Source organism: Penicillium expansum (assembly GCF_000769745.1).
Source record: "Penicillium expansum strain MD-8 chromosome Unknown contig276, whole genome shotgun sequence".
Classification (NCBI taxonomy): domain Eukaryota; kingdom Fungi; phylum Ascomycota; class Eurotiomycetes; order Eurotiales; family Aspergillaceae; genus Penicillium; species Penicillium expansum.
Window position 1 is genome coordinate 270,026 of NW_015971413.1, and position 22,968 is coordinate 292,993.

General features: G+C 48.5%; 7 protein-coding genes across 7 annotated transcripts; 4 read left to right on the forward strand and 3 right to left on the reverse strand.

Annotated features, from left to right (window-relative positions):
• Window positions 1–1,753, forward strand: PEX2_083760 (Major facilitator superfamily domain, general substrate transporter; the record flags this gene model as incomplete). The annotated part of the gene is made up of 4 exons (XM_016745646.1): window positions 1–123; window positions 182–328; window positions 413–955; window positions 1,028–1,753. The coding sequence occupies 4 exons, from the start codon at window positions 1–3 to the stop codon at window positions 1,751–1,753; spliced, it is 1,539 nt and encodes a 512-aa protein (XP_016595545.1).
• A 493-nt stretch (window positions 1,754–2,246) lies between these two features.
• On the forward strand, window positions 2,247–4,513 carry PEX2_083770 (tryptophan synthase; the record flags this gene model as incomplete). The annotated part of the gene is made up of 4 exons (XM_016745647.1): window positions 2,247–2,382; window positions 2,465–2,755; window positions 2,830–2,881; window positions 2,926–4,513. The coding sequence occupies 4 exons, from the start codon at window positions 2,247–2,249 to the stop codon at window positions 4,511–4,513; spliced, it is 2,067 nt and encodes a 688-aa protein (XP_016595546.1).
• Window positions 4,514–4,919: 406 nt separating this feature from the next.
• Window positions 4,920–5,723, forward strand: PEX2_083780 (uncharacterized protein; the record flags this gene model as incomplete). The annotated part of the gene is made up of 1 exon (XM_016745648.1): window positions 4,920–5,723. The coding sequence occupies one exon, from the start codon at window positions 4,920–4,922 to the stop codon at window positions 5,721–5,723; it is 804 nt and encodes a 267-aa protein (XP_016595547.1).
• Window positions 5,724–6,773: 1,050 nt separating this feature from the next.
• Window positions 6,774–7,799, reverse strand: PEX2_083790 (putative short-chain dehydrogenase/reductase; the record flags this gene model as incomplete). Its single annotated transcript, XM_016745649.1, has 1 exon — window positions 6,774–7,799. One exon carries the CDS (start codon window positions 7,797–7,799, stop codon window positions 6,774–6,776), a length of 1,026 nt encoding a protein of 341 aa, XP_016595548.1.
• Window positions 7,800–8,166: 367 nt separating this feature from the next.
• On the forward strand, window positions 8,167–9,813 carry PEX2_083800 (fungal specific transcription factor domain-containing protein; the record flags this gene model as incomplete). The annotated part of the gene is made up of 5 exons (XM_016745650.1): window positions 8,167–8,338; window positions 8,434–8,953; window positions 9,013–9,109; window positions 9,165–9,397; window positions 9,456–9,813. 5 exons carry the CDS (start codon window positions 8,167–8,169, stop codon window positions 9,811–9,813), a joined length of 1,380 nt encoding a protein of 459 aa, XP_016595549.1.
• Window positions 9,814–11,249: 1,436 nt separating this feature from the next.
• Window positions 11,250–14,141, reverse strand: PEX2_083810 (putative C6 transcription factor; the record flags this gene model as incomplete). The annotated part of the gene is made up of 1 exon (XM_016745651.1): window positions 11,250–14,141. The coding sequence occupies one exon, from the start codon at window positions 14,139–14,141 to the stop codon at window positions 11,250–11,252; it is 2,892 nt and encodes a 963-aa protein (XP_016595550.1).
• A 3,795-nt stretch (window positions 14,142–17,936) lies between these two features.
• PEX2_083820 (hydrogen/calcium exchanger domain-containing protein) lies at window positions 17,937–20,308 on the reverse strand (the record flags this gene model as incomplete). Its single annotated transcript, XM_016745652.1, has 12 exons — window positions 17,937–17,949; window positions 18,010–18,098; window positions 18,162–18,215; window positions 18,274–18,507; window positions 18,595–18,905; window positions 18,983–19,018; window positions 19,085–19,332; window positions 19,389–19,430; window positions 19,483–19,530; window positions 19,591–19,654; window positions 19,725–20,240; window positions 20,305–20,308. 12 exons carry the CDS (start codon window positions 20,306–20,308, stop codon window positions 17,937–17,939), a joined length of 1,659 nt encoding a protein of 552 aa, XP_016595551.1.
• Between the last annotated feature and the right edge of the window lie 2,660 nt (window positions 20,309–22,968).

Consider the following 22,968-nt stretch of genomic DNA (forward strand, 5'->3'; position numbering starts at 1 on the left):
ATGGACCACAAAGAAGCACAGGACACCGAAACGTCCCCTTCTGTTTTACCCCCAGTGGAAAAACACCATACAGCTCACCTTGTCTTGGTCCCCCAGCCTAGTACTCACCCCCGGGACCCTTTGGTACGATAGAAGAACCTCAAACATTATCCTTTAAAATGAACTGATGAGATCCTTCTAGAACTGGCCTATCAATCGCAAATATGTAATACTGGCCGTGCTATGCCTCGCATCTTTCTCCGGCGCCATTGCGCCTTTATCGGGACAGCTCAACCTGGCTGATCAGGAGAAACTGTATAAAAAGACGAAGCTGGAGGAGTCCTATGCGGTAAGCTTATAACTACACTTCGGCCAAGACTGACGATTCTACGCTGTTCTCAAATTCAGTATCACCCACCTAACATGCCTCCAGAACTCGGCCGCCCTAGCCGGTATGGCAGCGGGCCCATTCTTCTTTGCCCCGATATCTCATATGCTCGGTCGCAGCTCTGTGATCTTCTGGTGTCTACTGTTCACGCTAGTATGCCAGATCTGGGGTGCCGTCATGACCGATCCCGGTGACTATATCGCATACGTGATCTCCCGGCTCTTTGCCGGTTTCTTCGGTGCCGTGCCCACAGTGCTTGGCCCTCGCATCGTGACCGATCTGTTCTTCTTGCATCAGCGTGGACGCGCTTTTACTGCTCTGCACATGGCCTTCTTGTTTGGAACGATTGCCGGTCCGACGTTCTCAGGGTTTGTTTCTGCGCACTCGTTTTTTCCTGTTGAGTTCTGGTGGACGGTCGGTCTACTGGGGTTCACGGTTATATGTTGTTTCTGTTTCCTAGAGGAAACTGGATTCGATCGTGAACGCTTGGAACGGAATCCCGATGTTTCAGGTGGAATTTTGGCTAATAGATTCGCTACATTTTTCTTCGGGCAGAGGGTTGTCTTGCCAACTACATGGAAAGAGACGGTATGTCAGGGAAAGCCCAAGGCCCTATGCCATACCATAAAAATAAAGTTTAATCTAACATTAATTCAACAGGCAAAAGTCGGAATCACCCCATTTTTGATTGGCATGTGCCCCGTGACAATCATCATGGGAATTTTCACATTAATTTCCTTTGGATTCTACGTGGGCGTCAACGCACTCACGCCGGTATGGCTTCAGAAACCTATCTCAGAGGGTGGCTACGGGTTCTCACTGGAACAAAATGCGGCATTCACATTCTGTCATTGGATTGGAATCATCGTCGTCCAATTCTACGGCCACTATCTGAACGATCGGCTGCCGCTCGCACTGGCACGACGGTACAACGGGGGTGTCTGGAAGCCCGAGTATCGACTGCATGTCCTGTGGCTTCCTAGTCTTGTGATCAATCCAATTGGCCTAGGGATTTTCGGTGCCGCTTTACAGTATCATCTGCATTATATGGTTCTCGCACTGGCAGTTTTTATTGTGACTGTTGGGTCGTTAGCCAGTGTCCCTGTCACGGTGAATTATGTTGTCGAGTGCTTCACGCGGTATCCGGCTGAGGCAGGTATTGTTATTGGTGCCTATCGCATTGTCTATGGATTGACAATTAGCTTCTATATCAATCCTTGGGTTGAGGCTGTTGATGTTGGTTGGGTTTATGGTATGATGGCTTTCTTTGCGGTGTTCTCTTACATGTTTGTTATGTTGCTCATGTGGAAAGGACATGCTATTCGCAAGGTTCAATTCGCAAGCCTTGGATCTAGCGAGGAGGGCGAGCGATTGCTAGGTAGATAGTTGAACTATTAGATGGTATGGAGATTCGCAATGGCCCGATGTGTTTCGGGTGGTGACGTGACAAAGTTATTGATTCCCCGCGGCATGGACAATCAACATTTTATACGTATAAGTTAGAGACTTGCAAAGATACTAAAAAATCCAAAGCCTTTGAGAGAAAATATCTTGAATGAATGACTATAGAGGCGAAATACATATCTAGCCAGAAGAGAGAACATGGGGAGCAAACAAGCAGACATCAGACATCAGATAGCAATGTCTCCACCACAGGCATCTGAAGTGAGAAGCTGAGACTGTAAGCTCAAATAGGTGCAAGTCTTCTCTCAACTCTCTTTCCTCTTTCCTCTTTCCTCTTTCCTCTTTCCTCTTTCCTCTTTCCTCTTTCCTTTTTCCTTTTTCCTTTTTCATCTCTTCTATCCACTATATTGTGACAGTGTGACAGCACCCCCTCCGCAGGATAGACAGCTTTCTTGTCTTCTCAAACTACCACAACATGGAAGCCATCAAAGAAGCCTTTGCAAAATGCAAGGCCACAAACCGCATTGCCTTGATCACATATGTGACAGCTGGCTACCCGACCGTCAGCGAAACACCGGGTATCATGTTATCCATGCAAGCCGGGGGTGCAGGTATGTAGTGTTTACTCCTGTCTCTTTTGTGAGACACATACCATCCTGTATTTAACATGAACTAATTATAACCCCTAATCAGATATCATTGAACTTGGCATTCCTTTCACAGACCATGTCACTGAAGGCCTAACCATCCAGCATGCCAATGCCAAGGCTCTCGAGAACGGCGTTCGGATTTCACACATTCTGCAGATGGTCAAGTCAGCCCGTACCCAAGGTCTCGCTGTCCCCGTGCTGCTGGTAGGGTACTACAAGCCCGTGCGTGAATATTCCTACGGAGAGGAGAAGCTACTCCGAGACTGCAAGGCTGCTGGCGTAGACGGGCTCGTCATTGTTGATCTTGCTCCCGAGGACGCAGTGCATTGCCGTGGTCTGTGCAGATCAAAAGAGTCTGTATACCCTATCTTCTGGCTTACATTTGCATTGAGCTTACCAAGATTCCAGACTATCGTACATTCCTCTCGTTTCCCCTTCTACTCCGGATCCTCATATGGAGGTGATTTGCAACCTCGCTGACTCATTTATTTCTATTGTATCTAGGATGGGAGTTAGCGGAAGCCACGAGAAGCCGTATGGGCGTATGGAATACTTGGCTGATCATGTGAATGCTTGCACTGGGAACTCGGTCCCGGTAGCTGTCGGATTTGGTATCAACACCCGACAAGATATTGCTGATTTTGCTCGTTTCGCTGAAGGTATCGTCATCGGAAGCCCAATCATCTACATCCTGGGAAACGCGGCTCCTGGAACTGGTGCTCAAAGAGTCAAAGAGTATTGTCTTCGAGTTGCTGGACGCACTGAGGATCAAATTGTCATAACAGAGAGAAGACAGCAAGCCAACCAAGCCTTGTCCTCCACTACTGTCTACCTTTCCTATGATGGAGCAGGCGATACACCCGAAGACAACAACAAAGCCAACAAAGCCATCAATACCCACTTGGGTACCTTCAGCGGCCAATACATCCCAGAATCCCTAATGGAAGGCCTTGTCGAGCTAGAAAACGGCTTCGAGTCGGCAAACGCAGACCCAACCTTCTGGGCCGAAATCAACTCCTACGCAACATACGCCAATCGACCCTCCTCCCTCCATCTAGCCCCACGCCTAACAGCGCATGCAGGCGGAGCACGCATCTGGCTGAAACGGGAAGATTTGAACCACACAGGCAGTCACAAGATCAACAACGCCCTAGGCCAGATAATCCTCGCGCGACGACTCGGTAAGACCTCCATAATCGCCGAAACAGGAGCTGGCCAGCACGGTGTCGCAACAGCAACTCTATGCGCGCAATTCGGCATGAAATGCACTGTATTTATGGGATCCGAGGACTTCGACCGCGAGCCTTTGACTGTCCTGCGCATGCGCATTCTCGGCGCAGCGGTTGTCCCCATTGACGCACCGTGCAGCGGCGAAAAGGGCACCGTCCGCGATGCAGTCAACGAGGCCTTCCGCGTCTGGGCGATGGAGCTGGAGACTACGCATTTTGTTATCGGCTCGGCGTTTGGCCCGCATCCGTATCCGACTATTGTTCGCACGTTCCAGGCTGTTATTGGCAACGAGACTCGAATTCAGTTCGGCGCCATGAATTATGGTAGACTTCCTGATGCAGTTGTTGCCTGTGTTGGTGGTGGATCGAATGCTGTTGGTATGTTCTACCCATTCCTTGGTGATTCATCAGTTGCTCTTGTTGGCGTTGAGGCGGGTGGTAGTCGGTCGATGGCTGGGCAGCACTCTGCTTCGCTGGATCGTGAGTCTGTTGGTTTGTTGTACGGCTTGCGGACTTATTTGTCTTGGGATGAGGACGGAGAGAATGGCAAGACGCATTATGTCTCTGCTGGACTTGATTATCCTGGTGTTGGACCTGAGTTGTCGAGTTGGAAGGAGTCCGGTCGGGCTACCTTTGTCGGGGCAAACGATACGGAGGTCATACTGGCTTTTTCGTTGCTCAGTCAGCTTGAGGGAGTTATGCCTGCACTTGAGAGTTCGCATGCTGTTGCTGGGGCTGTGCGTGTTGCGAAGGAGTTGGGACCTGGGCGGGATGTTGTCGTTTGTCTTAGTGGACGGGGGGATAAGGATGTGGAGACTGTTGCTCATATTATGTCTACTCTCAGAGTTGACGATGATGTTTAAGGGTTTCTCTTTGAGTTGAACAGGAGCAGGAACAGTGTTGCGAATTGCACCCTGTAACAGCGAACGAACATAGTTCTGGAATCAGTACAGAGTACCACAGCTGACAGTAATATCATTTTCTTTACAAATCCTGATCCCAGGGAAATACATTTAGCGTGAGAAGGGGCGACTGTATACAAAAATTGAATCTTCTAATCTTTATACAACCACTATCCAAAGTGGATTTCCTTCGGGACCAGACCTAATTAAGAAAAGGTACAATATGAAAAGACTAAGTCATAACCTAACATTTTAGGTGTCGGAGGTTCAAGCTGACATCACTATGGATGAATTTTATTAGACCAACCATAAACCCCCGAGAAACATTCTTCATTCTCACATTCGGTTACACGTTCCGACATCCAAGATGTCATTTTCTTTCCATCATAAAAGAAAGCCGAACTCGAGTACCAAAAGAAAATCGAACCGTGCTCGAGCACACAGAAAAGCGCACGGGGGGTTAAGGGGCGACAAAAACTATGAGGAACTCAGCCTCGAACGATCTGAAGATATAAATATTCTCCAAAGATATCGCTTGCGTCAATACTGGGGCCAAGTCAGAAGAGACAAAACTGGCCCTCCTTTTATCTCGCATAAGCTTCTCTTTGTAGAGGAAGACCTCCGCGAAGTTGTCCAAGAAGAGATATCTATTAAAGAGGGTTCTGCCTTGAGCAAGGATGCTAAAGAAAGACTTAATGTTTTAAATGCTAAATACTGGCTCTTGGAGCAAATGTGGTGGCATTATCATTCCTGTCTAGAAGCTGCGTATCAGCTAAGAGCGTTCGACCTATGGCGTTCACATCCTCAATGGTATATGCACTACGTGCTTATTGAAGATTGTGCTAGTCGACGTGGGTGCTGTGCTCGTGGATGTGGTTGCTGTCTTAACCGCAAGATCGATCCTAGGCGTAGGCTTGGGGTTGGACATTGTACCGTTGAATGTGGATGTTGTCGGAGAGCTCGAGGCTTTGACGTTCCTAAAGATGATAAGAAATTATTAAAAGAACAGTGCCGTGAAGAACTAAGCAGCCTTCATAAGCACCGGATCATACGAGTCGCAATATGGGGGTTTGTCGGTGATAGTTATGAGAGCCCGTTTGATATGATTGATGTGCCACCGAGTTATAACGCAAAGGAGGAGGCTGCAAAAAAGAAGGATAAAACTAGATGATTGACGTTGATCTACGGGTATTGCTATATATTGCTATAGCTTGCTACTCAGAAACACTATCACTATAGCCATACTGTCTTTCTTTACCACTCCCTCGCCTGTAAATTTGATCTCTTCTTTGGTCCCCTTTCAGGCCTCCTTCTAACATGTTTCCTAGAGGCGAGGCTAATTTCCGCTCACAAGCAAAAGAAGTAAGAGAAGTGAAGAGACTTGGATGAATAAATTCACGTTCACATCATTCAAAACTGCCTTAGGTTGTAAATACAATCGGATAGATTTCCATTCGATTTTATATCATCTGACAAATCACCCTTGCACTTTTCCCTACGGCCAAGATCTGCAGGTAATGTTGTAAATTTCTAAACTTGATCTTGAATATGTGACGCTAATTGCAGGCACAGGGACTTTTGTAGGAATTAGTTCCGAAATGAACATCCCTAATAAGGAGGCACCGGCCACTACAAGCACCCAATTTGCTACATCGCTTTACCAAAATTCCCTCAGCTCAAGATCGAGGCAATCGAACAATTCTGATCTTTATAAAACTTTCATTGAGTTTTATGTGTTCATAGGTAGACAGCTGGGTAGTTCTTACAAGGAGAGATATGGATGTATTTTGTTTCTGTAAGACGTAAGTTCAATATCCGGGGCCCCTATTTTACTTTACTATAATCGCTCTATTTTCTCAAAATAAATCCACCAAAAAGGATATCTAAAGAAAGCTTCGAGATGCGGGCGCATTACACGTACCGTATCAGGTCGGTGTGGAGAGATCGAGTTATAATTTTAACTTATTGCATATCAATTTTTGGTTTGATCAAACTATCGTCTGCCGTACATGCAGTCGACACCTACATGGATATCTGTGACAATCGGCTATCTACGCCGAGAATCATGGCACATAGCCAACTCCAAGGCCGAAAAATTGTTTAGAAGAAAGAAAAAGACATCGTGATCTTGGAGGCCAAGTCCAATTGTGCACAAAGAATATTGCTATCATGTTTCTCTTGAGTGATAGGATCATAGCATCTGATCAATGCGTGAAAAGGGTCAAGCTTCACTCTCCAGTCCGAGTCCGACCATCTTGAGGGAATCCTTCCAGAGACGATCCTCTTCCTGAGAATTATATGTCTGTTTCACCCATCCAGCACCAAAAACTTGGCCATCATCCTGACCACGATCTGCTTCCTTGCAGTCCTCGAGATACTTGCCGCCCTTTTCCTCCCACTCTTTGCCCACAGCCGCCCATACCGTCGTAGCCGCCCCCTGCTCGGAAGACTTCAAAATCTTCACGACATATGGGTTGATCATGATAGTCTCTAAGAATTCCGGAGGCATATTGCGGGATATATCAGTGTTGATCGCGCCGGGGTGGAGACTGGTAGCATGTAGTCCCTTGGCACCATATAACCGCTCGATGGTGTTAGCTAAATACACCGCTGCCAGCTTGGCATTGTTGTATGCCATTTCGTGTTGATATCCGCCCTTTTCGAAGTTGTAGTTGTCGCTAGCTGGGAGGGTGGCAGCAGCTCGGTGAGCAGATGAAGACACGACCACAACTCGCGAATTAAGCTCTGGGGTCACACTGGCCAACAAAGCTTGCTTTAAAAGCTGGAAGAGAAGGAAGAATCCCAAATAGTTGCCCGCAAATTGCGCCTCAATGCCATCTTCGGTGAGCGTGTGGTTCTGGAGGCCCATGACACCCGCGCCGTTGATAAGAATGTTGACCTGGCCCTTGGACGCGGTGAGGATTTCTTCTGCTCCGGCACGAATACTCGCAAAGGAGTCCAGATCCAAGTCAATCAGCGAGACTCGGCCGGGTTCTAGAATCCTGGCGAGGTTCTTCTCAGCCTTGGATCGATTGCGGGCTGTGAGGAGTAGAGTGGCCCCGGTGGCCGATAAGGCACGAGCTGTCTCGATACCAATGCCTGCTGTAGCTCCAGTGATGACGATAACCTTGCCAGCCAGTTTACCTTCGGAACCTTCGTCTTGGATGATTTGAAGGGCAGTTGGTCGTGCATCTCCGGCGCCTTTAGGATCGAGATGCGCAACAGCATAGCGGCTTGATAAGCCCATATTGAGGAACAGAGAATAAACTTTTGAGATGAATATCTAGGTATAGTGTCTTGAATCAATTGACAATGATAATGGGGAATATTTATATGTCCATTCTTTGTATGATTCAGCCTTCGATCTCTCCATATAGGGCCGTGTCCGCAATTTGTCATCGCGTGCGGCCGCAAATGACCCGGTCGTCTCCGCATCCACCTCCCGCATTCTGCGGCCATCTTCCTCACTTAGTTTCCCGCTGTTGCGGCCGTCAAAGCCCGCTAGAAACCAAAATCCGTCCACCTTCCACTTTTACCATGCAGACGCCCAGCCATGACTCTAGCCTCGCACTGGCCCCGCAGTCCTGCCAATCCTGCAGGTCGCGCAAGAGAAAATGCGACAAGGCACTCCCCAGATGCTCCCTCTGCGCCAAGTAAGCACGGAAGACCACGTTACAGCTGCAGAGCTAACAACGAAGGGCAACGCAGACGTAATCAAATTTGCGAATATTGGAGGCCAGAGCCGCCCAGTCACTCAGCCACAGCCTCAAGCCCGGAGCGAGGATGGTACCCCTCTCCCCCGGACGAGCAGCCAGATGTTCAGACTATTGACTTTGCAACCATCTTGTTTCTCGATCCGGCTCTACTACACCATAGCTTAGTGGAAACTACACCAGTGACAGGGACTGTCCCGCAGTATATCTTACAACTAATAGGTGATTTGGATGAAATCCGGCTCACGGCAGCGCGGTTTTTCGAGCATATCCATCAGTGGATGCCCTTTATCTCGAAGAAGCGGTTTTATGACTTTTATCTGCAGCCCTCATTCCACTCACGGCCCGATGTTGTTCTTCTCTTATTGGCATTAAAGCTAATCACTACCTTCCCGCCGGCTGGTTCTCGCAGTCCCCGGACGGCCTTATACAACTCAACTAAACAATTTTACCTAAAGGTGGAAGGCTCTTTCTCTATTTTAGTACTACAAGCTGGTATTCTTGTGGCTCTTTATGAGCTAGGACACGGGATCTACCCAGCTGCGTTCTTGTCGATCGGGACCTGTGCGAGGTATGCCCATGCCTTAGGTATCAATGTCAGTCGCACGGTGGTGACCAGGAGAGTACTCACTTTGGTGGAGGTTGAAGAGCGACGGAGAGTCTGGTGGGCTATTGTTATTTTAGATCGGTTTGTCGCTGTCCCCGGGTACTGTGGGTCCTTTATTCTGGATACTAATAATAGAAAAGCTTTGTTAGCATCGGCTGTCCAGGACGGCCCTTTGCAACTGCAGATCCAAAATTGGACGACTTTTTACCGGCCGATGATGCCGCGTGGGACCAGGGGGTATGTCAACTCGTGCTATTTGTCATTTAGGTGCTGATCTTGATCTTCAAATTAGATTGTCAAACCCGATAATTTCTCGACTCTCTCGTCTCCAATGACGGGACATATGAGTAAATTCGCTCTACTATGCCAAGCCGCCAGGCTGTTGGGCCAAGTTCTCAATCACCTCTCAACCGATTTCACTAGTGAAGATGATTGGGTACAGCTTGATCGTACCCTGCAGTCAATGCTAGTCGCTGCATTAAATATAGACTGCCCGGACTATGATCAGATCACATTCGTGTACAGGTTAGTATTACCATCATCAACCTTGTCCTCTACAAGCAAGCTCTTACATCAAATTCAGCGCCCTAGTCGCTCTATACACACCCTGGCTATCATCGGATAGAGTTCAAGAAATCGACACCGATCGTTCACGCCGCGCGAAGGTTATACTTCAGCAAATCACGGACCGTATTAGCGCGAATTTGATCGAGCGACAATGCTTCTTAGGTCGGGATCCAGAGGGTATGTCCCCGTGGGGTCTGTATTTTGCCTATCGCATTTGTGGGGCCCATATGCGGACACGCCATAAATCACCCCATGGCCTTGAGGTGGTGAGGAGCCTGCGTGAGGGGTTCATGGCTATTGATGTACGGTGGAATGTTTCAGGTGTCTATCTGCAACTAATGGAGGCCCAGGAAGCTATTAATTTGGCAGCGTGAGCTTGAAGTGAAGTGCATCAGCTGTGTCTGAGGCTGGGAGAGTTCCTGTGTTAGCGTCAGTTAAAATTTTGCAGGCTGAAGTCATGATTGCTCGGGATATATGAATCTGACTCTAGACTGCCAAAGAACTGTTGCACAAGAATCATGACAAATGGCAGATATAATTTTCAAGATATTGCCGGGCACCTTCCACCTTCCAACTCCCACTTCATATTCTCCCTTCTCAACATCTATTCCCTCCCCCTGCCTCAGCTTCAATTGGTGGGGATGCTTTTCGTGGCCAGTTGTTGAATGGTATGCTGGTCGACTCTGGCTGAGTTTCTCGTTGCACAGCTTTGTTTTCGTCATTGGCTAATACCCATAGGTCCGCCGCCGAAAGCGCCTCGTCTGCCCTCTAAAATATCCAGTCCTACGTCGACCAAAGTATGCCTGTTCGCTAGAACGATGTGGTCTATGTCCGAATATCCATCTAAGCGACGGTCCGTACCGCATCACGCGTCAAGTCCAAAACCGAAGCAGTGGCGTTCAAACAAGACGATATCAAGGAATCTGTGAAGGACCTCCGTACCCGCTACGTACAAGGCAAAGAAATGAGTAGCTCTACGTGAAAAAATCCCCGAATGAAGAATAAAAAAAAGGCCATAGAGGCAGATAAATTGATCCAAGAGAATTGCAGTGTGCAAGACAGAGAAAGTCAACGCCTAGGCTATCGTAAACGCATCTCCAAAAACATTCATACCCAACCTTTTCAAAGGTCGGCTCCAAAACATAAAAAACCGGCACGGAGAAAATCAAATCAAAGTCGAAAAACCCGGCCACGCTGCCAGGTTTCTGTGTCATCCCAAATTCGCTCGAAATAAAGCAAAGTCAAATAGAGAGAAAAGGAAAACCATTTGATGGTAAATGAATAATCAACTCGGATTTCACGGCCACCGTGGCTGGAAACCACGAGGAACGCCTTGCTTGCATTTTGAATAACATAATCCAAACAAAAAGAAAAGCATGTAGCAAGTGAACAATATCGAAAACAAGACAAATAAAAATAAAACAAAGACGAGGTCGCGCGCGCTGGGTATAGGTGATAATCAATCTTCGTGATCCCGTTTTCAATTCCCGGTCTATGACCAATACATGGGGTGGCCAGACCAGGAGAGGAAATGTTTGGATTTGGAGTTCAATTCGCCTGCCTTCGGGTACTCGGGGGATTTTCCGCAGGCTTGAATGTCCCATTTTTTGAGTCGCCGGCAATCATAGATAAAAGAGAGAGAGAGAGACAGATAAAGAGATGATCGTACAGTACGTAAGACGTAACGGACGGGGGAAGTCGTAAAGAGTAATAATACAATGAAACAACCTTGGAAGGCGATCGGTGCCGCTGCTTCGATGGGCACCGATTGAAGAGGTGGGACAGAAATTATGGCTCTCTGGTGGAAACTCTAACGGCTGAATTGGGACCAGACCGTGCTCAGCCAACCGGCGGGAATACCGATCTCAGAAGGCGCGAGCATGGACAACTGACCCCATTCAGATCCATCCAGGAAGGCGAGAACATCGTCTCCGCCGAGACTCGTCGATAGTAGGCTTGAGTCTGGGTATTCGGTTGAGGTCAGAGGCGGGGAGGGGGCCAATTGACCGACAGATCCCGGTGGGGGGAGGACAGGGATGGTGTGTGCGGCGGATGCGTTGATGGGAGGGAGGGACTGAGAGTATGGCGGGGGAGGAGCCTGCGGGCGGGCTGGGAGCCAGGTGTTGATGGGATTCAGACGGTTGGTTGTTGCCGTCAAGTACTGGGAGGGGGACTGCGTAGTTGCAGATAGAGAGGGGAAGCTAGGAGACGAGGTGGTGTACATGGGACCGTCTGGGTGATGTTGCTGAAGGGATGGGAGGGAGTACGGGGATCCAGATGGCATTTGGCGGCTGTTGGGAAGTGGTAGGCTGGGACGACGATCGCCATCGTGGCCAGGTAGCGACAGACCTGGGCTGTTGACCGGGACCCACGACTCGCGACGACCACCGGCACCGTCAAGCATCTGATCACCGGGATCACCGGTTTCGCTCCTGACGGCGTTGCTTCCAGCGTCACTCATGTTCGTGCGCTCGTAGATGGACTCGCTTGCTGCTGGCACTGCAATACTGTCCTCGTCCATCCCAGGCTCTGTCAACTGATCCTCGATGCTTCCGAAGTCGAGGAAAAGCTTTTCGAGCATCTTGAATTCCTCGAGGCCACCACCAGCACCGCCTTCGCGAAGGGGCCGAATCCCATTGAGGCCATGGTCGGAGGCATCCGACATGCTATCGAGGCGATTCCGTGAAACCCGGCGGAAATCGCGCTTGACTTTAGAGAAATAGCTGTGAAGGCGATTCAGGGTGCGGAACCAACCCATCGCCATCTTCAAACGAGGCCGCATCTCTCGGATGATATCCAAGGCCTTGCGTGCTTGTGCGACACCAAGGTGGTGACTATCATAGGTCGCGGGGGGCGGCTTAGATCCCATCAATCCATCTGGATCCATGTGGGGGAAATGTGTTCCATAAACACCGACAAAAGCGGCATTGTAGATAGCAAATCCAACCAATGGGTTCTCAACAAGAGCACCGCGGGCTTGACAGGTGGCCACAAGGTCGATCATCTGTCGCGCTGCCTTGAAGAGCTCACGGGCACTATCGCGCCAGAAACCGTCGGGTGGGCCATTGATCTTGTCTATAGCGAACAATGGCTCATCCAAGGGGCCGGAAGGTTCATTGCAGCGGATAGGCAGGAATGGAACATAGGCACGATGGAGGACAATAACCGAGAGGAAGTAGACAACATGCATCACAGTATATGAAGCCAGAGTGGTCTTGTACATGATATGTGTATCGGTATTTCGTGGTGAGTATTGCAAGTTGCGAGAAAGACTATCCTGGAACTCATTCAACTGCTGACGGAGCGAGATGAAGCGAGATTCAGGATGCCACGGGGGATATTGCTCCGTGCGTCGACCGCCAGCGCAAGACCACTTGGCGATACTTCCCCAAATACGGATGATTCGAATAACTCGGCTGAGCACCGACTCTTCGGCGCCAACCTCCCATCGATCAACCTCCTCCTCGCTCGAGTCCTTGCGACGAGAGATAGGTGACCAGGGCTTGTTATCTGGAGTCCCATTGGGTCCTGGAAGTTTTTCTTCGCCAAAGCCTCCTATGCTTTGACGTATGCTGGGGATTTGCATGCTTTGGGAACTAAAGCTCTGCGGACGCCGAACGGTCGGTTCGTTAAGCCGGGCCGTTCGAACCCGCTCGCCGAAAGCAAAAGCGTTGTCACTCGGAAGCTGGATTCCGAGTTCCTTGACTCGGACCATCCGAGGTCGGTACTTTCCACTGCTGAGGCATCGATCGAGGATAAAGCAAGCCCAAAATGTCCGACGCTTGGTCTCTTGGGCAATGATATCATCAGAGGTCGGCTCCCTGGGCTCTACACGTCGTGGCAGACCAAAATGATCTGCCTCGGTTTTCAAGCCTGGGGACGAGCGCGAAGGATCTCGCGCTGGGAATTCATTTTCAAGTTCAAAGGGTAAACCCATGGCTTGTGCAAGCCGGATAGCCATACCCACGTAGACCCAAGCACTCTTACCTCGGCACATCCCCCACTCGTGCAAGGCTAACATCAATAGCGCCTGTACACGCGCAAGATCAGGCTGAGCGAGGCAAGCACCATCCAAGCCGGCCAGCCGGCTGCGGAGGGCTGCGGCATAGTATTCCGATGCGGCAAGGGGATTTGAAGGATGATTAGGCGATGCCGGTGAGTGAGCTGCCGTCAACGGAGGGTGAAAGCGAGCAGTCAGAGCCAGTACACCCAGCGGAATCAGCGACGAAGACGGGTCCACCTTGTATATGGGATTCCGGGGATCTTGTCCGTCGAAGGTCGTGGGAGGAGGAGCGGGAGATGAAATCTGTCGGATCTGGCCGAGAAAGGTCGCGGGATGTAGGAAGGGTAACAGAGTTGCGAAATGTGATTGGAAGAGATCGAAGACAGCCTCCCAAACTTTTGTAGTAAGTATCGAGGAATCAAGCGCATCCACACCTAGCTTAGAACCTGTCGATGAGCCGGAGATGCCTACCACCTTGCGCGAGCGATGTCGTTTCGGGCCATCCCAATCTCCATTTCGATCCTCGCCTTCCGCTAGGGTAGCCAAATCTCGTTTGGTATTGCTCACTCCGATTGCTGGGGTTGGATAGACACATTCGCGCCCGGATGATTCGCACGCGCGGCAGGTTGTATCGATGCCGGCATTGACGCACTTGATTTTACTGCGCCGGCATCGAGCGCAAGCGATACTGGACCGCATGGTGTATTGAATAGACCCGAGGTCTGCAGATAGGCACCGAGTCGATTTGTGTCAATCGCAATTTTCCCATTTACCATCGGTATCAGGGTCGACCGTTGTATTCTTTTTGCGGGGGAAGAAACTCGAAGAATGAAGCTAAAGACGTTCGGTCTCTATGATAGTCAGCATTGCATATGCCAGGGACTAGCTTTCAAACTTACTAAAGCTAGGTGAAGGGAAAAGGAAGTAAAGAGAACGAAAGAGGGAAAGGGCCAAGGGAGAAGAATAACGGAATTGGCGGAGTGTGGGGGAAACTCAAAAAGAGTCGGGGGCACCGGACCGGGAGAACACAAGTCGGGAGGGAACGGGGAATGTGTCGAACGGGGAAATAGGGTTAAAGCAGAAGAGAAGAGCAAAAGAGAAGAGAAGGGAAATGTAAAATTAATAAAAAATTAGAAAAAATTAGAAAAAATAGGAAATGGAGCCGAAAGTCAGAGCCGCTGAAATTGCGGAGGGCCAACAGCATGCAAGGACGCGCTTTTTCGTGGAGGTGGAGCCCCCCAGTTTTCTGGATTTTAGTTTACTCCGTACTTTACACAAGTTATATACATAGATATTATATAGTATTATATAGTATTACAATATAGTATAAAATAGTATAATATGTATAAAAATTCCATATTGATAACTTAAATATCCAAATACCAAATACCATCACATTTACATCTCTCATGTAACAATCCCATATTAATTCCAATATATACCTTCTCGGCACGGCATCATGTAGGCCTGAGCGGCCTACATAAAAGTCCTGGGGAATACCCCAACTCTCAGGCTCTGATCTCATGATCGTCATCTCGCATCTGTACCCGACTCGGGCTCAGCTCACGGTCCGAAAATAAGAAAAGAAAAAAATACCAAAAAAAATACATTCTGGCCTGTCAAGTAGCACATTGTCTTCATTGCCGGACTAAATCCAGATTCAAAAGCACACGGACTGGCTGGAATAACAATACCCGTCCACTCGCCGGCCGGTTGTCCTCCGGCCACTTTCCGGCATTTTTCCACCATATTAGGCCGTGAGGATAAGCAAGTCACAATCCCTAAATCTGGGGGATCGGTGGATTTGGGTCCATCATACGTACAATGCTGTACACCCTGGCTCCATGGCCTAGAACTCTATACATACAAGGGTACAAAAGTACCACCCTCTCTACGGAGTACCTAGGCTATTGACCAAAGTCTACCCCATGGCAGCTGATATCCGATCGGCATTTGTCTAGGCGGGAATCCATACACCGTCTCTTCCCGCGCCGGGAACCCCAAAATAGGCAAGCGAGAAACCAGTGTGTGTGTGTGTGTGTGTGTGTGTGCACAGATGGGGGTATTCTCGGAGAGTACAGCGATCCAAAAGTGCGAGTCATGGGCAAAAAAATAAAAATAAAATAAAAAAGCAAAGGACGGAAAACCAAACGACTCCACAAGATGCCCAGAAAACCAGTGGACCGGACCATAAGGCTTTTTCTTCCCACATGGTATTTTCTCTTTTTTTTTTCAGGAGGGGTATCTCGGCCCATTAGATCCCTCGGGTATAGCTTCGTCCCCAGAACATGGATAACTTGCCATCCACGTAGCCTATCAATCTGGGGGAGAAGGGGGTAATGCATCCAATCAACAGCTTCCAAGAACCCTGGTCGGGGCTCCCCGCAAAGAAACGAGATCCTAGATCCTCACAAGAGTTACATTGAAAATTACCTTGGAGTTGATTGGCGTCGGCTGTGACCTTTCAACCCTCCCACCCGTATTCGACGGACTCCGTGTGACGTTCCTACAATGTGGGCTGTTGGATTGTGTTTCCCCCGCTTGCCACCCATCACAGGTGGACGAACCGGGGAAGGGATTAAGTCGCTCGGCAGAGGGTTGAATCAGTTGCCATCCCTTCGGAAGAACACGCATCCTTCACGGGATGGGGAATTGGACTGACTCGACCAGTCCTTACTCCATGCTTCTGCTGCTATCCTTATGTTTTTTTTTTCCACAATGTGGTATCCTTGTAAAAGTGCAAACAGACCGAGGCCGACTGCATCGGCGATCAAAGGCTTTTCTTTCATCCCTTACGGAGGACGGAATCCTAAGGAATCCAAAGCTGTAGTTCCGAGGTTATACACATGCTCAAGAATGTCACACATCGGAAAAGTTCATACACCGAGTTTTTCCACCCGGTCACATTTCGGCCCCGTCCGATTCAGCGATTGGACCGCAACCTCCGAGGTGCCAGTGATTGGACCCCGGATAACCCCGCATTTACTTTGTATTAGGTAAGAAGTTCTAGCTGGGGTTGGGGGGGTTTTTTTGGTCTTTAACAAGTATAGAGTATAGAGTATGTAGTATCGATATTGTATATATATGTAGTATAAGGGAGACTTAGTGTAGTACTAGTATTGATATTGTACAGTAACCTTGGAAGAGGGCACCAATGGTCATGTGCCCAATATTCCCATATTCAGTAAATCTCCGACCTCTTGGCTTTTTCATGTCCTACCCCGGTGGATAATAGTGGGGAAGCTTAAACGGGAAATTGAACAGTTTTCATGACATATACGGAGTACGAAGTACTTGATTAACATTGCATACCCCGTACCATTCCAAGGTTACTCTGCTATATACGGAGTATACGCTGTTCACATTCTTGGCTCTCTACCCCACATATGGAGTAGCCTCTCAGGTGACAAAAATTAATAAGGAAACTCCCTTGTTCATCTTTTTCTTCTTTTACCCCCAAACTTGATATTATCCGAGACATCCCGTGCCGCGCACCGGATTACCGTTCGATTTGAAAATTATCCAATCCAAGCCAGAATCCAAAAGCCTTCTGCGCCATAGTGGCTTGAAACATTATTTCGTTCCCACGAAAACCGACGGTCGGCATCAAATCCTCCTTTTATCCTCCGTTCCTGTCCCTTCTCGGCGCGGAGTAGTTGCCGACCCCATGGAAATTTGTCGGCACGTGGTTCGTACTCATTTGATGATCTTACACACACATGATGGTTTGCTATCGAATACCAGCCACATTCCTTAATTTCGTACAGGCTAAAATGCTACCAGAAAAGGAACCCAAAACCCGGGGAGAAGCCGGATTTCCCCTACTCCGTGCGGAGTCTCCGTAGTCAAAAAGAAAAGGATTCGAAAGAACAGCCCAGGAACAATCCCAGCCTCCCCACATCGGCTCGGTTAACATCGAACGTCGGTGGGATACCGAGTCTCCCGAGTCCGGATTTGGATAGTATACCGTGCATGATGGTTATTTTGCCCGGTGTTTCTCCGAGGGCTAAATGGCGGAGTATCGTGCCTTAATATACTGTGATATTAGCATAATTGTACTCTGGTTATTCGTGCGCGTCTGCTGACTTTCTGGATTTGTTCGGGGATTCAATCCCGAGAGACCAATCCCCACTCCCCGGGGGCGAGTTACCGGGTTAGTCAGATTTTCTCTTTAGCCTAGATCTTGTCCGGCTATTTGCTTTTACGGCATACTTTTTTTTTATATGAATATGGATTTTTGTGGAATAAGGTTACGGAACCACCAGTCAGTAGGAAAAGAAATAAAATGCGTCCGATATGAAAAGCACCGTCAAAGTGGGTATATTATGAGCGACCATAATAAAATCCAAAATATAGATCAAAACAAATAAACTTGATATAGAGAAGAGAGATAACAACGAGAACAAGAGTCCCAAGATTGGCATGGTAAATTAGAAGACCGATATCGTGTCGTCAACGAGGACCCAGCCCAATGACTATAATGAGTGTAAGGGGTTAAGCGAAGAACCTAGAGACATAATCAGTAAGGAATAGGGATGCTTGTCGACCATCTGGAAAGATCGCATACCAAGCCGCAAGGGCGATAATCAGATACATCATCATCAGCAAGACACCCTCGAGCCAGTGAGACTTGCCATCGCCGATGAGGTAGTTGACCTATGAAACAACAACGGTTAGTACAATGATATCACTTTCTCGCCATGAACCGAATCGACTCACCAAAAGAACAGACATGAACAGTACAACCACCTGGAATCCATCGAAGTTGAGAGTCTGTCGTAGTCAGCACCAGCCGGTTCAAATTGATCTTTTGCATAGGCCTTATCCATACCATATCATCAACACCAATGATCCACCCAAGAACAACAATCAGCGGCAGCACAAGCAGCGCAATCTGCATGCTGGATCCGACAGCCACACCAATCGCAAGATCCATCTTATCCTTACATGCGACTGTCACCGCCGTAGCGTGCTCAGCCGCATTACCAACAATAGGCAAAAGGATCAATCCGACGAATGTCTCGCGAATGTCACCAGTATCCGTCAAAGCATCGATGGAGTCAACCTGCATAGATAAATGAGCTTACTGCAACACACCAAAAAGGGAAGGAAAAAGATCTAGAACAAATCTTGGGGGAGTGCATATACATACCATGAACTCAGCACACGCAGCAACGAACGCAGTCGAGATAATCAGCGTGAGAACGGCAGTCGTGACGGACAACTGTGGCTCCTCGGGTGCATCCTCAGCATCCTCCATCTGCATGTGGTCGGGATTCTGTCCAACCAACGGCACGGCGGTCATTTTTCCAATTTGCGCAATGCCCCGGCTGGCATCACCTTCGCCGACCTTGGCGTGTCGCCGTTCGGCCTTCTCGCTGGGCCGGTTGTACATGTCGGCGTGAGACTTCAGCTGGAAGAAGAGATAGCAGCCGTACACGATTAGAAGGAGGACGCTGGTGCCTGTGGTGTGGTGTGAGTAAAAAGAAGCGGTAAAGTGATAGACATAGACAGGCTGTTAGTTGCAGCAAGTAACGTACCTCGGGACAGAGCGGCGGTTCCGTCTACTTTCTCAACTACAATCAAAATTCTTGTTAGCTCTCGTGGCAATTTGCGAGTCTTGGGATGCGGCGATCACTAACTATTAGACCACTTGTGGTAGGCAGTGGGAATAATCAAACTGCTAACAGCCAATGCGAGCATACTCGCAGCTGTCTGGGCAACTGTCACGTTGAAGTTTTGCTCTACGCGAGGGATACCACCGAAGAAAAAGGACATGCCCATGACCAGGAGCAGGTTGGACAAAATGCTTCCGATGAGCGAGGTCTGCACAATGAGGGTTTTGCGTTGGACCAGCGCGATGATTGCAACGATCAGCTCGACGGCGTTACTATATGAGTTAGAAATGGTGCCGTGAAACGAAATAATGGGTAGTATAAAGCTTACCCGAACGAGGCATTCAGCAGACCACCGATTGTTTCACTCGTGCTAGAAGAGATATAAGTATAGATCAAATCGAATCAGATACATTGAAGCATACCGAAGGGCAATCTCTTCAGTTGCGAAACTGAGCATGGCAGCAAGGGGACTAGTAGATGTTTGTTAGTCATAATATCCTCCACAGTGGCCAGCGGTATAAATCACTCACACAATAGCAATGAAGTTAACCACGAAGACCGCAATTGGATTTGCTCCAACGGCATACAGTGCAACTGTGCACAAACATAGAATTAGCACATGCACTTCCATACATCAACAGCTGGCAGTAAAATCAAGACATACTTCCAACAGGTGCAGCAATCAAAAGAACGTTGATCCACGAGTTCAAGATAGTAGCTCTTAACTGCGAGGCAAGAGTAAAGGACTGATTATTCGAAAGCGACTTCTTATCCTCCCACTCATCGTTATCATGGCGATGCTTAAACTTGCCCAAGATACCACCCTTCCGCTGACGCGCTTGCACGGATCCAACAGTTTCAGAGTCAACCCCGCGCACTGACGAGACATTGATTGGATCCTGGCTAGCCATGGATGGTTCAGGCGGAGACTTGTGCGTTTCATGCTCGCTGCCAGCGAACTCCGGCGGGAATGTGTTCGAGTACTCTGGGACAGTAATGCCGTTGCTCATTTCCTGTCGGCGTTGCTGGTCTGCTGAGAGGTCGTCCAAGGTCTGGGCGTGGGATAAACCATCCTCGAGCTGCATAGAGTTCGATCGAGTGGGCCTGGTTTGGATCTTTTGGAATGGGTTGAAGGAGGGGCCGTACCATGCTGATGCGCGGGCCGCACGGCGAATTTTATCTAGTTGTATTCTTAGTATGACTGTCCAGTTGAGAGGTTGAGTATCCATAGATCTTGGACTTACGCATGATGGTGGATTGATGTGATATGTGATCTGTGGAGAAATGCGTTCGTGAGTAAGCGCGGTCTTGCGAGGGATATTTAAATAGAAAAAAGGACAAAGCAATAGCGATTAGGAGAACACAGGGCAGCAGTCAGCCCTAGAGGTTATATTTGGTCCAAGTGATACAAGCCACAGCGTGGCTTGGACCCGCGACGCCTGAGACGGATGCCTATTGAGATGGGCTGGGGGAACACGTACTCGCTAACGATTTCGAGATATTGGTAGCTCAGCTAGTTCGCAGGCTGAAGCGATTACGGCAGTTTAAGCGCTAGAAGTGGATGAGCCTTAAGATACAGCCACAGCAGGATGATAAATGGCGGATCCGTGATGTTTAAAGGAGACCCGAAAATGACACGCGAACAGGGGAACGGTGAGAGTTGCGCGCAAGCAAGGGGTAAACGGGAAATCAACAAAGACAAAATGAGTGACAATTATGGAACGAGAAGGTTTGAGAAAAAGAACAAAAGGAGTGACTTGAAGGAACAGAATTTGTCTGGTAGCAAATGCCTGAATTTCTTTTGGAAACAGACTTCGACGAGAGTTGAAAAACACAGCCACACTACTGGGCGATCGTGATCGTGCGTATTGTGGTGCGTATAGTGTGTATAGTGGAGTAAATACTATGAGCTTGGCGTCTAGAAAAAATCAGTGTCAGATTGCGAGACTGATTGGTATAAAGTGTAGTTGGTAGTTGGTAAAGAACTGGTCAAAATAAGTATTTGTTTTAATCTCAGTTCTATAAATTCTTGCGCAGACTGCGTCAGATATCGTGAAGTCGTGAAATGTTGATGCGCTGGATCCATGAAACCCCAGCGCCACTCAAAACCTTGGAACCGAAAGCTTCGTCAGTGGAAGCTTTGCTGCTTTGTGCTTGGGTGACTTGGCATAAACTTGTTTCTTTGAGATCGTCGACATTCTGCAGTCTTCAAATACCAAGGTCACACCGCATATATTGAATTTCCTCGGGCATTCCTGCAGATGTTGACATACGATGTAGCGGTGCAATCGTGGCACAGAGAGAGGCTGGGCCATAAATATATGGGTCTTCCCGTTTATTGGGAGCAAATTTCATCCAACGCAAATTGTGTAGGGGCTTTGACCCACTCTTGGCAGTGTTCTGGTCAATCATGTCTCAAGGATTGATTTCCACATCAGGCCAGAACGCCACATACCCCTTTTCCTTTGTGTCATGGTGTTAGATGCTTTCCAAGGTAAAGTCAGCCAAACGCATGATGAAACAATCACGTGTTAGTTTTCAAGGTTTGGGGTTCAAGGTTGTTGATTGGTGCCCGTGTAAGCGCTGGGCAGCGTCAAGGCTCCGGTGGTCACCTAAGCAGGTGCCTTCGGCCCCGGGGAGCCATTAGGGTGCTCTGGGAGGGAGCACGCTCCCCCAACAAGGAATTGTAATCCCATCATCAGGCTCGCCAATGTCAATATTGACACTTGTTATAGGCCGGCTCTTCTTAGGCTGTGATCAATGATCAACTCGGCCACGGGCAGGTACTGCGGACGTCAGTGGCTTGGGCTTGGTCTTTGACCCTGCAAAATTAAATGGCTGTTATCATCCTGAGGAGATATATATCCTGAGCACTCAGCTCACTCAGCTGCGCTGCCGACGTAGTTGGTTATCACATTTCGAGTTCTGTTGCGTTGGTTGGTACCGGTCTATGTTGTAGGGTCTGCGATCGGGGGGTTTCTGAAGCGAAGTGAGGTAGAGCGAGGCATAGTAAGGAGTTAGACAGAACAAAAGTGAAGTCAAGAGCCTTACAACATAAGTAAAATGGGAAGTGTGTTCCAAATTCACCGAAAAGGAAAAAAGAAGTTCAGCCCTATGGAATTCCGGGGCATCTTAAGGGCGAAAATAGTTGCTGCCTACCTCGCGCTAGCCACTTTGAGCCATGCTGACTTGCCTCTCCACCTGGGCCCTGCAGGGCTTTATGTCTACTTTGTTATGTGAAAAGCTTTCCGGTTCACATTCTTTGCATTCTTTGTGTTTAAAATTGGGGGTAAGTCTTGCTTTCTGGACCTTTGCTTATTGGAACTTGTGAAGAGTTCCCCATGCCATCTGCGCATCTAGTAGTATGCGCAGATGAAGGCGCTTAGGCTTATGCTCACTTGGGTGAATCAAATGGATGAAAGTTGCTCGGGATTATATGATCTTGCTAGTTTCGCCTGGGCATACATTAACCAGGTTTGGGCGTGGGTTAGCCACCAGGTCTGATGCCACAAACGATAACACAGACGGGCATACTTTACAAGACGCTTATAAAATGAAAAATGTCTATTCAACCTGAAGGTGTGGATGCGAGTATTGCACACAGTAGTACCCGGGAATGCTGGCTCGATTTAGCTTCCGGCTATAACGGCACCGAATCGAAGAAAAATAGTTTGAACTTCGGAGAATGACGTCTGTCTTGCTGCAGCAGGTCGATCCTTTATAAGGGCGTGGACCACGTTGTCGGTGTCCAGAGTAGAGGTCCTCTTGTACATAGTCAACTATCATGTTCGATGTGTACCACAATTTACAACATACATAGTAAAGGGGATCTGTTTTTACTACTCCATAGAGAAAAAGCAAACCGTATCACACAGCAAGCCAATACTCGAGAGTTTTCTCTCGGTCTC